The sequence below is a fragment of the Protopterus annectens genome, chromosome 9.part0 (assembly GCF_019279795.1).
Source record: "Protopterus annectens isolate FY-2018-M chromosome 9.part0, PAN1.0, whole genome shotgun sequence".
NCBI lineage: Eukaryota > Metazoa > Chordata > Ceratodontiformes > Protopteridae > Protopterus > Protopterus annectens.
The window spans coordinates 1,112,231,520-1,112,249,861 of NC_056743.1; the positions used below are offsets into that span (position 1 = coordinate 1,112,231,520).

The following is an 18,342-nucleotide window of genomic DNA, read 5'->3' on the forward strand; positions in this document are numbered from 1 at the left end:
TAAAAGCACAATTCACAAGTGATCACGGGATGTTTTATGTCCTTATCTAAACCCCTTCAGCTCTTTTGCTTGACAGTTGCTCTCTTTACAAAGACCAGATCTGTGGAATATTTCAAGGAAGAGAACATTAACCACATAATTAATTTCCGTTAAGGAATGAAGGCAGAATGCTGCTGCACAGCCTGTTCTCTCCTCCATATGAAAACGGCAGCATATACATTCCTTAACTTTGCATTACAAAGCCATCCTAACTTCTTTTTCTCATAACCATTGAAAGGACAATGTAAATTGAATGGGAGCAGATGGGACTTTTCATTCATAGAAGACAGCACAAGGCAGAGACAATTCATAGTTATGTGAAAGGGAGAGTAATGAAACTGTTTCCTTGTCCAAAGAACAAACTACAGCATACAAAATGGAAAAAGCCAAAAATAGCAAAGATGCAGAGGTGGAAATGATTTGCCAGCAAATGCAACAGATGTTCCTGGCAAGAAGCACCAACAGACCAGGGAGTGGCTGTGACCGTACACCAGACAGACATGTAGGGATGGTATTGAAGTACTGCAAACTTTTTTTTTGTTGTTTAACAAGCTGGCCTTGTGAATCCCAGTATAAATATTTGGCAATAAGTGCAGCATAAACAGAAAGATGGTTAATGACTGGACATTTTTTTTTAAAGTAAAAATGCAGAAATCTGGAATGAAATCTTCTTGCATACACTGATGTCCTGTAAAAGGATTAAGTGCATGTGTTTGGGGGGGGGGGGGGTGAGGAAAGATAAATGCGCACAATAATTTTATTCATCACCACAGAAAGTCTTCTGAAGGGCTACATCATCTTATGTACTGCATAAATCGCAATATAAGATGTTCACTTTTCAAGGCACAACCAAAGCCAAAACAAACACATAACTAGATAGCTTAAATGGTATTCAAAACTGGCAGCCAAGTAAGTTGTCTAGAATCTTTAGAAACCGCCATGCTGGCCTAGAGGAGGAATCCTTTTCCACTGCTAATCATCTGGTGCATTGAACTCTACCATTATACTGAAGGTAAAATATGGTACACAAGCAGTTAAATCATGGCTTCTAGTACAGACAGCAGAGCTTCTTAAAGAATTTGCTACCTTTACCAATTCATCTTTCTTCCACTGAGAAGAAGAAATGAGATTTAACTTCCTAATCCTCCCCAAATCCTCATCAGCTTTAACCTGTGTATCAACACCAGAGAGTAATGTGCCCAGAAAAATACATCACCACCAAAGAGAGCAGCCCCAAGTGTTTGCACCTGTAGGAAGTGATAAAGAGAAGCTATTACCAGTTGCTTAATACCAGTAAACTGGTAGGGAAGGGCTATACCCACATTCAGAACCAGACATCCAGGCTTGCAAGGATTTCAGGACAAAAAGGCAGTTAATATTCTTAAGGCTAGCATGGTAAGCCAGTCAAACTCAGGAGTATGATATTACAGACCATACCACTGTTAAATCACCCAAAGGCTACACTGGAACGTGTGCATACAGTACTGAAACCATTTCCAATAAATGGACAAAAGCCACCCAGCCAAGGTATAGACACACAAGGCATTATTCAGCAGAACTAAACAAAACAAAAATAACAGTATACTGCAATCTGCAACAGCTGTGAAACAAATGCATCAAAACTAGCAGCCGCTGTGGACAGGGACAGGCTATAAAACAAAATCCACAACTAGATTCCTAGTCTGTTAGAACCGGAGTGAATGCAGTTTTGCTTGGAATGCATGTACTACAGATAAGGAAATTTGTATTATTCCTTTACAAAAGTGCTACATTGCTGTGTCCTGAACCCAGTATGTCACAAATGCTTCTCAGAATGAAGCCTGTAATACAAATGAAACTGATCACCAGAGAACGACAGATCCTGGTAGAATGTTCTTGTTTTCTACTTAAACCACAAGACTTGCCCCCAGTAATGCCTAGTAAGCTGGGACAGACACCACCAACACTTAATCAAATCCAAAACTCACTAAAGCTGGTAAAGCATGACATACACCACCCCCTTTCCCTACATCATAGTACATGCCACACTTCTACAAGCTGGGAAAGCATGGCATACTCCACCCCCTTTCCCCACATAATAGTACATGCCACACTTCTACAAAAAATATCAGTTAAATGTTGGAAATTTAGAATCAGATTTTCAAATTTCACATCATGGTTATTACTGCCTCCATCAATCTTCCATTTCCAGAATGAATTTCCGTTTTATTAAGTTTCATTCACCTCTTCTTGTTCCTCCAAATGGCGCAGTAAATACTGCAGTTCAGATGTGTTGCATCCCCAGTGTTTACTAGGACTGGAAAAAAGGATCCAAGTGTCCGCTACCACATTTATCCAAGTATGTGTACTAGTTTTGGTGCAGTTTGTTAAAAAAATAGAAATTGTGAGGGGCTTCCATATTAAACTGTCATAAGTCACTTAATTGGTTTTGTACAGAAACCTAAAAAGGAAAGGAAATACTGGAAAGGTGTAGTAATTTCAAACAGAAATAGTTTGTTACTTCAGTGCAGAATCGTACGACTCTGTAGGAACTTACTATAAAGATGCTCAAACAGATCACTGACTACCGGGACTACTTCCTGCAGTCTCTTGGATGCCTGGCTTAACTTAACAGCTCACTACATTTTTTAAGAGTGGGGAACACCATCCCCTCCAGGGACATCAGGACACTTGCACTACATAAGTGCACTGCATTTGTCAAGGACATTTTAGAGCTTTTTTATGCAAAGCCCCACAGCGAGAGCCTGAAATCTATGACAAGTATGACCAGAGGGTTCAAGAGAGGTGTCATTTTATACAATATTTCTTTTCCATTTTATTTATTTGTGTGTGTATGTAAAGCCTCCTATCCACATTACATGCATGTTAATCATGCCCCCAACTCTAACACGACAGTGCATTATGAAAACAAAAAAAAAAGAAAAAGGGAAGAACCACGTCCCCCCCACCACCAATATCCATTATCAATTATATTTTATTTTATGACATTCGATGTTAATTATCTTGGACATTAATGACATTAACATTTGTGTATCTTTGTACATACACACATGGTCTACATCATCTGCTTGAGGGACAATGACAAATGAAGTACCAAAATGTAATCACTTTGAACTGACAGGGTTTAGTCCACCTCACCAAAACCCTTCAAATAAACATTCAAACAACTGATATGACAGTATTTTTGCAAGGGGTCAAGCTTCCCTGCTACTTGTATATACCGATCCACAAATCAGATAACAGTTGAGGGGTGGAGAATTTCCTTTTCCCACCGAATGTCAATCTCTGCAAAGTCACACCACATGAAAAAGACAGTGCAAGTGAATGGAATACAATTCAATCACTCACGCAGAAAAATACATCACCTTCCAGACAGTCAAAAAACTTTGCAGCATTTGATTACACTTTCTGATCCAGTGCTGCAGTGCATCATTTGACTAAAGCACAATCAATGTAATGAAAGTAAACAGACAAATACGTGGCTGGCAGTTAAACCAGAGGGATTAAAACTATGAGCTGGTCGTGATCTGCTTTCTGGGGGCCAGGGTTTGAGTCCATCAGCCTCCATTTGACTCCGAGAAAGAACCAGAGGTCCCTGGCTGAGCCTGAAAAAGGGCCATGTGGATCAGTCCTTTACTCTAAGAATTACACAATAAAAGTAAAAAAAAAAAAGGGTCTGGAGGTAATTTGACAAAATTCTGTCACCAATTTTGGCATAAATGACTGGTTTGCTCTCAGGCTCACCCTATCACTATGAAATACAAAGAATGACTCTTTGGAAAATTAACATTAAGTTCTGGCATCTCCTTGTTGAAGTGATAGGGATTATAGCGGTCTCAAAGGGAGTTGGTGTTATTTTTGTCTACAACATAGTTAAGGTCCAAAGGAAGAACACTTTTCCTTGGTGATCATACATGTAAGTACTCCATTTTAAGAGATACTAGACTGGTAAAAGTTTACCCCGCGACAGGTCCCAAGCCAGATCTGAGATGGCAGCAAGATGTACCTTAACAGAAGTGCAAGGCAAGCCTGCATGAACAAAGTACACTAAAATACCTACTTACACCTTGCATCTCTTCTTACTCCCCCCTCTTCACTCACTTCCTTACTTCACTGAATTTGTCTCAGACTCTATATAAAATGTCATAATCCAGTTTTTTCTGAATTCATATTACAATTAGTTTTTATTATGTTACCCTTACCTTTAATGTCTCTAAATATTCAATCACTGTTATACAAGTTGTACCTGTTCTTAACCAGTGCTTTCAAATCTGGTCTAAATTGGTATAATTAAACTGTAGATGTTTTGTATTATTTTTAAGACTGTAAATTATTGTTCTTAAAATGTTTTTTGTAATACTTCGGAGTTTCTCCCTGCTCCAACACTAGAAAATGGGCACCTACCCAGTAGCGCTCTCCTGGTAATCAAATGTCAGTCAAATACTGAAGCAAAAGGGAAACCTGTGCTATGCTAAAGGCCGTAGTCACTCTCAGGACATCAGCTGGAAAACATCTTCTTTTTGGCTAGCTTGGATTTTCTGGTGGCAGTTTTTTTTTTTTTTTTTTTTTTTGCCTCCAAGAAGGTTCAGCACATCCTCTGTATACCAGTGCCTGAAAGGCCATGGGAATAAAATCATCCAAACTGTGTGCTAAAGTCTTTAAAAACAAAGCAACACAAAGCGGGAAAACTCTGTTTATACAGACCCTCAATTATTAGCGATTTCATTTAAACATTGCCAAATTTCCTCAGATCTCTCAAAACTGCATGCATCAACTTTTAAAACTTATCATAACATGACCCACTAATCCCCACTGGAATCACTGGATCTTAAAGATACCATGACCAAACAGTCCATTAAAAACCGCAAACTACATCAAACCTGCTTTTTAAATAGCAGAAGAACATTGCAAATGTAGTGCAACAAAATAAGGTACATGCCATTCATTCAATACATGTCATATGGTAGTCATATATTCTCACTTTGGTAAACTTGGGCAGCTCACGTAGTTCCTTGCTTGAATAATAGCATGGAGTCTTTTCTACCTCAGGCTGGCAAATCACTGTTTCTTGTATTGTAAGAAAACTTTGCATCTTTTTCAAAATGGCACTTAGAAATCAAAAATCTACACCTAAAGATAAACTAAGGCTCGTCACTTTACTTTGGTCTACTTTGCAATGATCCACTGCTGCTTTTAAGCTCTCGCTTTTTTATATTAGTTCATTAGTTTAAAGCTTAAAAGTGGCCCTTGGTTCCATTTGCTTACAGCTTAAAAGTGGCCCTTGGTTCCATTCTACTTACCTTAACTAAAGATGCTATATAGGCAGCACAAAAATAATCAGTCTACAAAAAAGGCAAGACTTACCTGCGAATCTGAAATTCGAACTTTACAGTGTCCTTGCCATTACGGAGATGGGGTACTGTAAATCTCAAGCCACCAGACACCTTTAAGATAGAAACAAAGTACATTTTATATATCCTCTAGTGCATTTCATTACACAATCAGCTCTTAATCTATTACTTTGGCTTTCATCTCTCCAGCTTACAGTCTGATATTTGTGCAAATGGTCAGCCTTCACATTTAAACATGCACAGTGTTACTGGGATCTTGTATATGAAATTAGACAGTCTTAAATATGATTATATGCTGTGCTAACTCGAATGGGGTGGTCAAGGCATATTTACATAGTGGAAAATCAGAGTTAGTGCGTCTTTGTACATCATCAAGAAGCCTCAAACGTATAAATGGCGACAAGAGAATGGATGTTGCAGCATGGATGAATTAACACAAAAGTCAATGTGATCTTCCCTACACATCAGTGAAGGAGAACAGGCAAGTATACTGTAAGGGAAGGTATTACTGCACAAACAGTGTGCAGATGTGAGACAGAGCTCAACAAAGGTGCACAGACAATGCAGATTTGCGAACAGGCTCATCATAAGCACATGTTCAGATACAAGGATCATTGCTGCAGTATCATTCATAAAGCTTGAGAATAAAACACAAGCAGGTGTCCAGCCATTTAGATTTTCTACCCATGTCTAAAGCTTCTGAAGTCAAGAGTTAGTCTTTCCCCATTATAAGGATATCAGTAAAAAAATTGACGGGAAAGCAATCCACAATATCTTTTTTTGAGAGTGTCAAAACGCACAAAGTGGACATGACAGACTGCTCCACATCTGTCAAGTGCTCTGGAAACTAAACAAAAGCATCACCGGCACAAATCATCTCTCTATATAGTGAATACATTTTAAAAGACACAAATTTAACTCAACTTTTGTAATGCTGACAATTACACTTGGCAAAACCGGCCATATAGGTCATTTGGATGAAACGTCATTTTCCACATCAATAATTTACCTTACACCATCAAAATCTACTGATAACACAACTTAGACTGATCTTTTCTGTCAGTTCCTAACAGACTGTCATTTAAAACAGTTAGACCTGCAAACTGAAGTATGTTCACATCCCAGACGTAAAAGAAAGGAAACTCCACAGTCTCTCACAATGCACACTTATAAAATGCTCAGGATGGTAGGCTACATATGACACCCTTACCTGAGTTCCTGCCTTCATTGGATTCCCAAGGTCACAAATAACCAGTCGTGTTTGGTTCTCAGTCTCATAGGCACACTGGAGTATGGAAAGTTGCTGTCAAAAAATAAAACATGAATGAGAATGTAGCATAACCAGCCATTCAAAATGCAGCTTTTTAAATTTCAAATCAAGCAGAATGAAACTCAAAGTTAGGGCTTCAAATGCAAAAACAGGAGTAAAACCATCCTGCACAGCAAGAAAAAACATCAAACTTATGAATTACTGATTCTATTAACCAAATGTAATGCACATATTAGTATATTAAATTGTTTACTACAGATGTTGCAGCTACATTTCATGCCACCAGGGAAGCGCACACACACACACACACACACACACACACACACACACACACACAGTCTAAAGGACAATGTAATTACTCCATCCTGGAGTAACAGCCTGGCAAAGTATTCACACTCTGCTCAAGGAAGGAAAGATGCAACAAAACAATGCAAATATTTTTTCATAAAAAAAGAAATTAAAACTGGCTCAGAATATGAACAGTTGCACTTAATAAATGTGCCCTCTACTGCAATTTAATATAGTGGCATACACTGCACTTGTCTGTGGTACAGTTAATAAACCAAACCATGCTTATATGGAGGTACACAATTTAACGTCACAGCGGTCGCTCCCACACACGAGTACATTTACATGCATATAGGATCTACATTAACTTTTAACACCAACTGCTCAAGCGTCATGCACTTTCTGCCAACTGTATTGGGTAATGATACAGTCACAAACTCGCAACTAGCAGAGAATTAAAAAAAAAAAAAAAAAAAAAAAAAAAAGAGAGAAAGATGAGTGTTTTGTGGGGGGAAAAAGTCCTTCTGCACTCCTGCATATGGTGGCAAGCCTTCAAACAACCAGTGATGTATAAATATACGGTCTCAAAAGTCACACAAATGTGGACAAAGCATATTTCTAGAAACACCCTGCATATAGGAGTGACTTAGCCTGGAATGCAAGGTATTCAGCTGTGAACAGATTAACACCAAGTGAAAAAGACACCCCTTTAAACACACAGGCTGAGTTACAGTTCCATTCAGCTGCAATGCACCAAGAAAAAAAGAAAGGCTTAAATATTCAAACCTCCCAATTATCCTACTGGAAAGCAAACTCTACCATGGGTCCTATAAGAATGGCACGCATATCCATTCAGTAGTTCCTTCTCAAAGTCAATGCATTGCATTTGATGGTTTCAGTTTGTAGAATTACAGATTTGATGAACTACGACTGACACTCTTGTGTGTGTGTATATTTATTAGGTACCTATCGAGCTGTCAAGTGATCAATGTTTAGGCTGTCTGATGAAAAAAGCAGGGCTCAAAACAAGAAATCAAATATTCAGCTGCTCATAACACTCCAGTCTGTAATTGCACAAGAAGGTGGTACAGCACGGAAAGAGAAATGATGATGTGTAATGTTGGAAGTTGCTATATAGCCCATGATGTGCAATCTTGGAAGTTGGTATACACCAAGTGGTGAGAGTTTGCCCCCCCCCCCCCGCAAAAAGTACTGGTTAGTTTGATTTGTGCATACATGCATTTTTTTTTTGTTTGATGAGTTGCTTGCTCTTAATAGTATACTTTTTCTGACGAGTGCCTGTTGAGAATACCAGTTAGCATAATGGTTAAGGTCTTCGCCTCCCATGCACAAGGTTCGATCCTGACCTCTGACCCATGCCGTTTGGAGTTTGCATGTTCTCCCTGTGTCTCCGTGGGGTTCTTCCCATGTCTGAAAAACATGTTGAGTGTTTCCATCTCAAACTCACCATGAATGGAGCTATGGGCAGCAGCACAGTCTACATGGTGCCCTATAGGGGGAAGAGTTTACTGACAAACCGCTTTGGGCATCTACTGTGGTATGCAGTATCCTCAGGATAGGAGAACATGGATCGCAGACCATGTCATGGCAGGGCTAGCCACTCGGTGTAAAATACGACTAGGTGATTCGGTCAAGTTAACTAATGTTGCCAAATTGGGCATGGGTAATAACCGGTGATAAATGGGTTGAGAACCTGGCCTACTCTGACCTATGCCAGGAACCCATGCTAACAGTGGGAGGGAAGGGTATATGTGCCTCTATTGGCCAGTGTGTGCCCATCATAAAGCCCAGCAGCCCTGGGTCAATAAGCTACTGGCCGGCCGATACCTAGTTGCCCAACCTGGGTTACCTGGGACAGCTCTGTTGAGTGAAAGCTGGACGTAAAACCAACCAATCTGGCAAACATGAACTAAGAATTGATATGCTTAATGTAGGTTCACGGACAGGATGCAGCTTGGAAGTGGATGACATGATGCTACGGAGGAGGCTGGACATCCTATCTATCCAAGAGATCAGATGGAAGGGAAGTGCAGCAAAGCCACTTGGTTTGGGATCCACACCCTACTACTCAGAAGGGGGACAGGCTAGAAATGGTGTAGGAATTGTGGTGAGAGGCTTCAGAATGCAGTGAGGGATATCATCAGAATTAATAAGAGACTCATTGCAATCCGACTCCAGTGCAATGACAGGGAAATATTCATAATCTCGGCCTATGCCCCACAGCAGGGTTGTGACAGTGAGGAAAAGTGCATTCAGACAGCAGTTGCAGGACCTACTAGCTAAAGCAGGACAACATGAATCGGTGTTGATAATGGGTGACAAATACACATATCGGGACAGACAGAACAGGATATGAGGACTGCCTTGGTCCACATGGATGGGGCAATAGGAATAAAGGAGAAGCCATTCTAGACTTCTGTCTGGCAAATGGCTTGATTGTCTCTTTCTGAACAATATGTTGGCGACTGTCACACGATTACATACAAGAGTAGTCAACATGCAACTCCGGTAGACTTCCACCTACTAAGGAAAAGGCACTGGGGTAGAATGTCCTTGTTCTCTGCTTGAATGAGGCAGTCATCCAAGTAAGGATATATTTGTATTCCTCTTTGTCTGCAGAATGCAATTACTGGTGTCAGGCACTTTGTAAAGACCCTGGGCGCAGTAGATAAGCCAAAGGTCAGTGCAGAAAATTGGCAATGCATTGAGCCTGCTTTGAATCTGAGGTATCTTCTGCATGCTTGTCTGATTGGGGCATGCAGGTATGCCTCTTTTAGGTCTAAAGTCACAAGCCAAGCCTTCTTGCCCAGCATGGGCAGAAGCTGCTGTAGAGTCAACATTTTGAATTTTGGTATATCCAGGTATGTGTTTAGTAAAGATAGGTCCAGTATTGGTCTCCAGGCCTTGTCCTTTTTTGGTACCAAGAACAGTCAAATAAAATCCTTGTCCCTGCTCTTGCTCTGGTACTTGTTGAATGGCCCCCATTTTCATGGGGGATGAGATTTGTTTTTGTGCCTCTGCCCATTGACTTTTTGGCAGGTCTGGCCAACCGTTTGCCCTTGGCAGGGTATGGATGTGAAACCTGTAGCTTTCTGACACGGTCTAGGACCCATTTGCCCTGGGTTATGATGTGCCAATTTTGAGAAAAAACTGCTAGTTTACCTACTAAAGGTGCTGCCAGAAGATAAGTGCTTGGCACAGGCAGGGGGAAGTCATTAAGAATGTTTCCTGTATGGCTGCGATTTGTCTTCTCCACTTTTGGAGGTAGAAGTACCCCATTGTTTAGACCTGTACGAACCTTGGGGCTGGGATCTACCTCTAGCGCTTCTGCATCTGCCCATTTGTGGCCTGTCTGACACTGGAAAGGACCAATTCTTTGTAGGCCAGTGTCTGCTAAATCTTGGAGGCTGTACCTGTAAGAAATCCTTGACCGTTTGCATAGATTTTGCTTTGTCCTCCATTTTCTTCAACACATCTTCTGCCTTAACACCAAACAAGGTGTCATGCTGTAATGGAGCATCTAATAATTTTGCTCTGACATGATCAAACAAATTTTGTTCCTTTAACCAAGCATGCCTCCTAATGACAGAACCAGTAATAGCGGCCCTGCAGGAGGCCTCCAGAGAATCAAAACCACAATGCAAAGTATGCTTTCCAACTGAGTATGCTATATAATGTGCATTGCCTAAATGCTTATTTTCTTGCCTGACTTACACTGTTATAATGTGTTATTTGATGGAACAGTGGATTTGATCACTGTATCTGTGTAGTTGGTTACAGCTTCATTTTGAATGTACTGCTTTTTTACTTACTTTTATTTTATTATCTCCCTCTTTTCTCTCCTGTTCCAGCTAATTCTCCTGCCTTACCCAGTGATTGTTTGCCTGGGCAAAACTCTTCCCTACTCTACGAGGGTACTTTCTGCCCACTACCTTTGAAAGCTCTGGACCCCTGCACTCTTCTACAAACTTACTACCTCAGGTTTCAAGAGAGTATGTTTACTTAATTTGGTTGTGGTCTTTTCCCATTTATATCTGTGTGGTTTCTGTATTGCTCCCAGCTAAGCTTGCCAGCAGCAGCCCCCTCGCCCCTTACTCTGTTTTTTCTTCCTCTACCTTATCCTACTGTTTTACTTAGCCTGTACTCCCCCTCCCAATAGTATATGTTGTTTTTCTTTCCTGCCCCAGAACCTTGTGACTCTCCACTGCACCTTGCCTCTCTGTCCACTAGGTGTCACTCCGTACACATCTAGACCTACAGTATTGATTATTCCTTTCCATATTTTCCCTTCCTCCACCTTCTCACTCCATTCCTTTCCATCTCTGTAGTGCTCTGTGACCCACTCCCCCTTACATTTACTATCTCAAGCCTTCTACTTACTTACTTCCTCTGTTACTTTTTCCTTCCTCTCTGGATTCTGTGTATCCCGCTCCGTTCGCCCTGCGGGCTCACTCCGCTCCCCTCCCTACCCCCAATTCCCACCCACCCCCAGGGGTCCTACCCTTATACCTCCCTAACCACACCCCCTTACTCTTACAACCAATCCTGTTCTTTCCCGCCAAAAAACTCAAACCCTCCCTTCTACACACACTCTTCCCCCCTCACCTTCCTCCACTGCTAGACCAACCTACTCCCCTATTACTAGCTTCTCTCCTCTACCTCAATTAACCTTCTTCTCATAAGCTTCCACTCTCAATCATCTACACCTATACTTTGCATTCTCCTTTCACACCCCCACATATCCAGCTATAACTACTTTCCTTCTCTCCTGTTCTGCCTTATACCTATAACTCTACCTCTCTTATCCTCTCTTCCTCTATTTACTTTATAACTTCCCTTACCTCACCTCTTCTACATATGGCTCCATACTTACCCACCATGGTGATATTCTTAGTACTATTCTCCTCCTCCCTTTATTCTTCTTACCTTCTTTGAAAACACACTTAAAAACCAACCAGACTTTATAAATAAACATACATCTATCTTCCATACTTCTCTTTCCTCTTTCTTAAATTCAACCTCCACCCCTAGCTATCACCTTCCCAAATTCCATAGGCACTACCATCTAACCTATGCCTTACCCCCTGATAAAAAAATGAAACAAATAACCCTTCTTAAAAGCAGCCTGACACACAGACATAATACTCCTACCCTACAAGACGGTGATATTCACCCCAACCCAGGCCCATCAAATCCCTCCCCTCAAGTATCTAACCCCAACTTCAATAACACCCTACTCATAGGTCATCTAAATATACGAAGTGTAAATAACAAAGTACCCTACTTACATGCCCTGTTAGACATTCACCACTTTGATATTCTGTGCCTCTCAGAGACCTGGCTAAAGCCAGCCACCAAAGACACTGAGATTATACCCCAAGGCTATAATTTATATAGGCTTGATCGTACTAAACGTAAAGGTGGTGGCGTGGCAATTTTATTTAAGAACCACCTTAGTATCTCCACCCTCCCAGCATGCCCAACCCTGGATTCCAGTGCTGAAGCCATCATAGTTAAACTTCAGTTAAATACTCAAAAAGCTCTTTACATCATCTGTATGTACATACCACCTGGCATAAACATACCAATCTTAGAAGACTTCCTTAGCTGGGTTTCCACTAACTACCCCCAAGAAACTATTATTCTGGGTGACTTTAATATTGATCGGAATACTATTAATAGTGAAAATCCCTCAAGTCATATAAACCTACATGGTTTTACTCAATCCATTACCACTACAACAAGGCTAAATAAACCAAATAAGAAACAGAGTATCTTAGACTGGATACTTATAAACAAAGTTAATGTCTCATACAAAGTAGGAACTATGCCTGATGACCTCAGTGACCACTGCCTAACCTATATCTCTAGAGAAAAGATTGACTATCAAAACCTCCCTAACATTAGAATAATACGCTCAACCAAAAACTTTAATAGTGACTTATTTCAAAATGATCTCAAAACATGCAACTGGAACCTCATGAAATCACTTCCTCTTAATGAAGCAGTATCATTCTTTAACTCAACCTTCCTTTCAATTTTAGATAAACATGCCCCTGCACGCTCCATTAGAATGAAATCTAATATAGCCCCTTGGCTCACAAAGGAAACAAAGAAATTAATTCATAGCAAAAATAAAATTTGGGCCAAATGGAGAAACCATAGAACCCACCTCTGATTTTCTTCACTTTTGCCAACTTAGAAATCTTACAAAGAAAGCTATAATCTCAGACAAAAAGAACTACTACTGTGAACTTCAGGAAACCCACTTATATAAACCCAAACAATTCTGGTCTTCAATCAACAAACTCCTTTCACCTGGTACAGCTAAAACTCCCTCCCCAATAAACGCAAACCCAGGAACTCCTAGCCATACTGCAAACACCTTTAACACCTTTTTTATTGATACCATCCAATCACTTGCTAAACAAATGAACACCATTAACTTCTACCCTCCAGATAATCATGTTGATTCCCCCCATTACTTCACTCTTCATCCTATCTCTACCTCCTTCATCTACAAGCTTATTCTTAAACTGAAACCCTGTACCCCCTCTGCTGACAAACTCCCCTCTCTCTTTCTTCAAAAGGCTGCTAAGCAGATTGCATACCCTATATCTATACTCATTAATAGGACTATCCAAGAGGGAACCATACCAGATATATGGAAAATATCTCATATCATCCCACTACACAAAGGTGGTAACTCTATTGAGTACACTAACTTTAGACCTATTGCCCTTCTCTCTCCACTAGCTAAGATCATGGAGAAATGCATCCATCAGCAACTCATACAATATCTCTCTTCACACAACATAATAGCCAACTGTCAACATGGCTTTAGACCCCACCATAGCACCTCCACTGCCCTCCTTTCCTTCGTTGATACTATCAACAACTATCGCAACTCAAATCTTCTCTCCTCCTATTCATTGACCTCTCTAAAGCTTTTGATATGGTGAACCACTCTTCCCTTATTAACATCCTTAAATCCCTCTCATTTGATAACCTGGCTATTAAATGGTTTACGTCTTATCTAAGCAACAGGCATCAAGCCGTTCTTTGGGACAATCATATCTCTTCACTACTGCCTGTTTCCATTGGAGTCCCACAGGGCTCTATTCTCGGTCCACTTCTCTTCTCCCTTTACATAAATGATCTCAACACTATCATCCCACAAGCTACCTGCATCCAATATGCTGACGACTCCACGATTATTTGCTCAGCATCTACCTCCGCAGAGCTACTCACTAACTCAAACCACTTTCAACACTGTAGAAACTTGGTTCACTAGATGGCACCTCCTCCTCAATGCTAAAAAAACAAAACTTCTCCTTTTCACTCCTACCACTCGAGGCTCCCCATTAAACTTCAACATTTCATCCAATGACACCACTGTTATCTCTCCTGACATCAACTAAACTGCTAGGAATAACCATCGATAATCTCACTTTCGAACACATCAATAACATCATCAAAACTGTTAATAAAAAAATTGGATCAGTATACCGTATCAAACCTTTTCTCACACCGTCTACCAGAGCTACTATTGCCCACTCCCATCTTATTTCTACCCTCTTTTATGCCTCACCTATCTTCACTAACCTTAAGAAGGCCAACCTAAATAAACTAGCAACTTGTTACAATAGCATTGCCCGCTTTGCCACCAGTAACCCTTTCAGAACACATCACTGTCAAAACCTAAAACTCCTAGGCTGGCTGGAGCTACAAAACTGTCTTTTGATCTCCCAACTTACCATTGCTCACAAGATACTGTACCAACCTTATAATACCCCTATACTTTCTCAACTTTTAATCCCTTACAATAATCTTACCTCCCTTCAATCTTCATCTAAACTCATGACCAAATCTGTAAAGTCCCATAACTTAGCTGGTGACTCTCTGTTCACTAATACTGTAGGAAGGATATGGAATCAGCTACCCACTGATATCACTCTAATCCCCTCCTTACCACTCTTCAAACAAAAAATCAAACTGTACTTCCAAAATCACTGGCTCTGCTCCTGCAGGACTCCTGACTGATCTTCTTCTTTCCCCCTAGACTACTATAATTTTTACACTATACTTATTTACTTTACTTATTCCTTCTTCCTATTGCCCTGTTATACTCTCCTCCTATGCTACTACCCTCTCCTCCTTTTTCTCTCCCCTCTCCTCTTTTCCATCTCATTACCCTTTTCCTCACTACACTATTGCCTCTTTTTCTCTTCTTCCTTTGTATTTCTTCTGTAATTCCCTTCTTATCTCCCATTCTACTTTTTTCTCTCCAACGGATTATCAAATATATGTTGCTAATCTTGATGTTTTGTTATGTTTCTACTGAATAATTATATTTTGAGTGTGTTCCTTAGGAATTTTGTTTTTTGTGTTACTAAACGTATATTCTTTTTATACTGAATTTATTTTATAATTTGTCTCCTTGTAATTTAGTATCTGTGGAGCTTTTCTCCCCGGGCCTCTACTGAAAATGGACATATCCAGCTAGACTAGCATGGTTAACAAATGTAAAATAAAATAAATAAATAAAATAAAATAAAATTGTTCAGCTGCATGCAATAAATCCTACATTTCCTTGTTTTCTGCACATTCAAAATTTATCAACATTTTCTGTCGAAGCAGTGACATGATATATTGCTGATATTTGAGCATATGAAACTGACAATTTAAAGCCCTTATAGCCAAGGTAGCAGAAGTGTAAATCTTTTTTCCCCCATCTGTCCAGTGCCCTAGAATCCCTGTCAGAGGGGGTAGGGTTTTTTGCAGTGGAAACCTTGATCCCTCTGGGACCCTGAGAGATAGTTTCTGGGTCAAAGGAATTTATGAGAGTCAGGAACCCTGTAGTATCTGTCCGGCTTAACAGGAGCTGGAGGTAAAGAGTCAGACTGGACTCTGAAAATACATCATCTACAATGTCCAACACAGGTGGACTAGCTAGGGGCCTGTGTTGTGGTAGTAAAAGGAAGTCTCTGAGCCTTTTCTTAGATTCTGAAAAATCTTGGCTCTCCCAGTGGAAATGTTCCCTCATGGTATGCAAGGTTTCCCCAAAAGAGTAGTAATCAGGAGGAGAGGCTGAAGGGATAGATTCTTCAGCATCAGAATCCTCATAGGGAGGAAGTGAGTATTCCTGATCAGAAGAAATGGAAACCTGATCTGAAGATTCATAGTCTGTCTCTTGCCTAGGCCTTTTATCAGGAGGGGGATGGGAACCCCTGATCAAAGTAATTAAGTCTTCGGACATTTTGAGCATCTATTTTCTGGGCTTGGAGGCCTGTCCATGAGGCTGTTGTACTTGTTTCTTTGTCTTTAAAGGTGCTTTAGTCTTTGACTTTGAAGCTGAAGTCGTTTTAATGTATAACTGAGTAGGTCTGAAAAAACCCTCCGAAGCAGATGCCTGCTCAGCGGCTCCGGACCCATCTGAGGGGATAGTATCCGAGGGTCCAATACCTTGAGTTTCCAGCGGCCTAGTCAATTCCACGTGGGAGTCAGTAGTGGCCTGCAGCTCTAAGGTAGCGGGCTTCAGGGGCTGTGAAGGCACCTCACTGTGAACCGGCGACTGGCTTAGAAGAAGCCTCGTAGTCTGTTTTGGACCTCGGTTGCCTGTCCTTTTCTTTTTCTCTGTGTCTCTTATGAATTCCGGTAGTCGGATGGCTATCCGATGGTATCGTATAATTAAATCTTCTGCCAAAATAGTGTAATGCAAAATCGTACCGACGCTTAATAGTGCGTTGGTTAAATCTAGCACAAAACCGACAACTAGCAACGTCGTGGTCAGGGCCTAGGCAAGGAATACAGTAAGAATGAAAGTCCTTATGAGGTACTTGCTTCCCGCAAGAAATACAATTAACTTTTTCTGACATCGGTCTGGAGCAAGAAAAAAAAGTTTCCCCAATGGGGTACTTAGCTTTTAATGAAGACTTTGGATCTGAAATTCGAAAACGAAAATCTCAGGAGTCGGCTGACCAGCACTTGCGAACTGCTTCGGGTACTGTGTGGCAAGAAAGACTGAAGAAAATGGCGTCGGCTGCATCTTTTATACCCCTGACATTCTGACGTCAGGGAAGAAGCGACGGCAACAGACGACGGACCAAGACTTTGGAATTCAGGCCAACTGAGGGCAGCCTGCCAGCAGGATAACCCAATTGTAATGACTGCAACAGTGAAACACGAAGAACATCTGATTACGGTGGTTTGGACACGTGCAGAAAAGCAGAAGACAATCCGGTGAGGAAGATTTGGGACACACAGGAAGAAGATAAGAGGAAGACAGGACGTCCAGCAAAGAGGTGGATGGATTGTGTGAAAGAAGATCTGCGAGTCAGGCATGAGTGCTGAAGAAGGCAGGAGTGTGGCACTGAATCAAGAGAGCTGGCGACAGTTAATACCCCGACCCCATGTAGAAAAATGGGAAAAAGTGGGCTACTGATGGTGCCTGTTTGGACTTTTTTTTTTTTTTTTTGTAATACTTACACATAACGGTTGCTACATATGTATGCAGAACCCATTTGTCAAAGGCTTTTCACTACAAGATTGCAGGACTGTGCCCTTTGTCCACTGTACTGGGGGGGGGGGGGTCTCACAATCTGTACATATAATTAGAAGGGGTGTGGGGCTTGCCTCCTGCAAAAAAAAAAAAAAAAAAAGTTTTCAATGGCTGTAGGTTCGACCACTTGCAGTCAATGATTCTGGATCGCTGTATTTATGTTTGACGTGTATATATGTATATTATACACACAGCACAAATATGTATACATGCATACATTCTGTAGAACATGGCAAAATGTTTTACAGCACGTGTGTGACCAGATCAAGATCCTTACTTATGATTTAAATAAACTAGCTAGACTACTTCTGACACATAGGCCAGACATACAGGTACTCTGCAGCATCATACAGTCAGGAGGGGCTGTCAACAAAAGCAAAGGCAAATTAGGCAGGCAATTGTCTGCTCTTCATTTTGCATCAGGATAGATAGCAGCAAGGGACAGGTTCAATGCATTCTGATTGCAGCTGACACTCAAAAGGTACCACAACACTGTGGCACTAAAGACAAATGCAGGTGTGTTCTTACTGTATTCGCTACATCCTAACTGTGAGCAGATGCATAACATTAGAAATGGCCATGACGCTGCTGCAATCTCCCTGTAGAAAGTCCCTGAAACTTCTACACCAGCAAGCACTTCTTCCTCCATATGGATGTGGGAGCTGCCTAATAAGTTATGTCAGGGACAGACAACTGCACATCCACAAGGTAGGGCAAGTAATCAAGTAACACTCCAAATAGAAAAAGATGGATTATGGCTATTGGCTATGGAGACCCATGCATCTATGCAAAGATCACCACTAAGCCACTTT

General features: G+C 40.9%; 1 protein-coding gene across 1 annotated transcript in view; it reads right to left on the reverse strand.

Moving 5' to 3' along the window:
• Nucleotides 1-18,342, reverse strand: part of ITGA5 (integrin subunit alpha 5) — an 805,866-nt gene that overhangs the window by 106,105 nt on the left and 681,419 nt on the right. Inside the window, exons 21-22 of the mRNA XM_044083969.1 lie at nt 6,601-6,693; nt 5,404-5,483 (exon numbers count right to left, since the gene is read on the reverse strand). Coding sequence (XP_043939904.1) covers nt 5,404-5,483; nt 6,601-6,693 — 173 coding nt within the window. The remainder of the gene's footprint in view (nt 1-5,403; nt 5,484-6,600; nt 6,694-18,342) is intronic.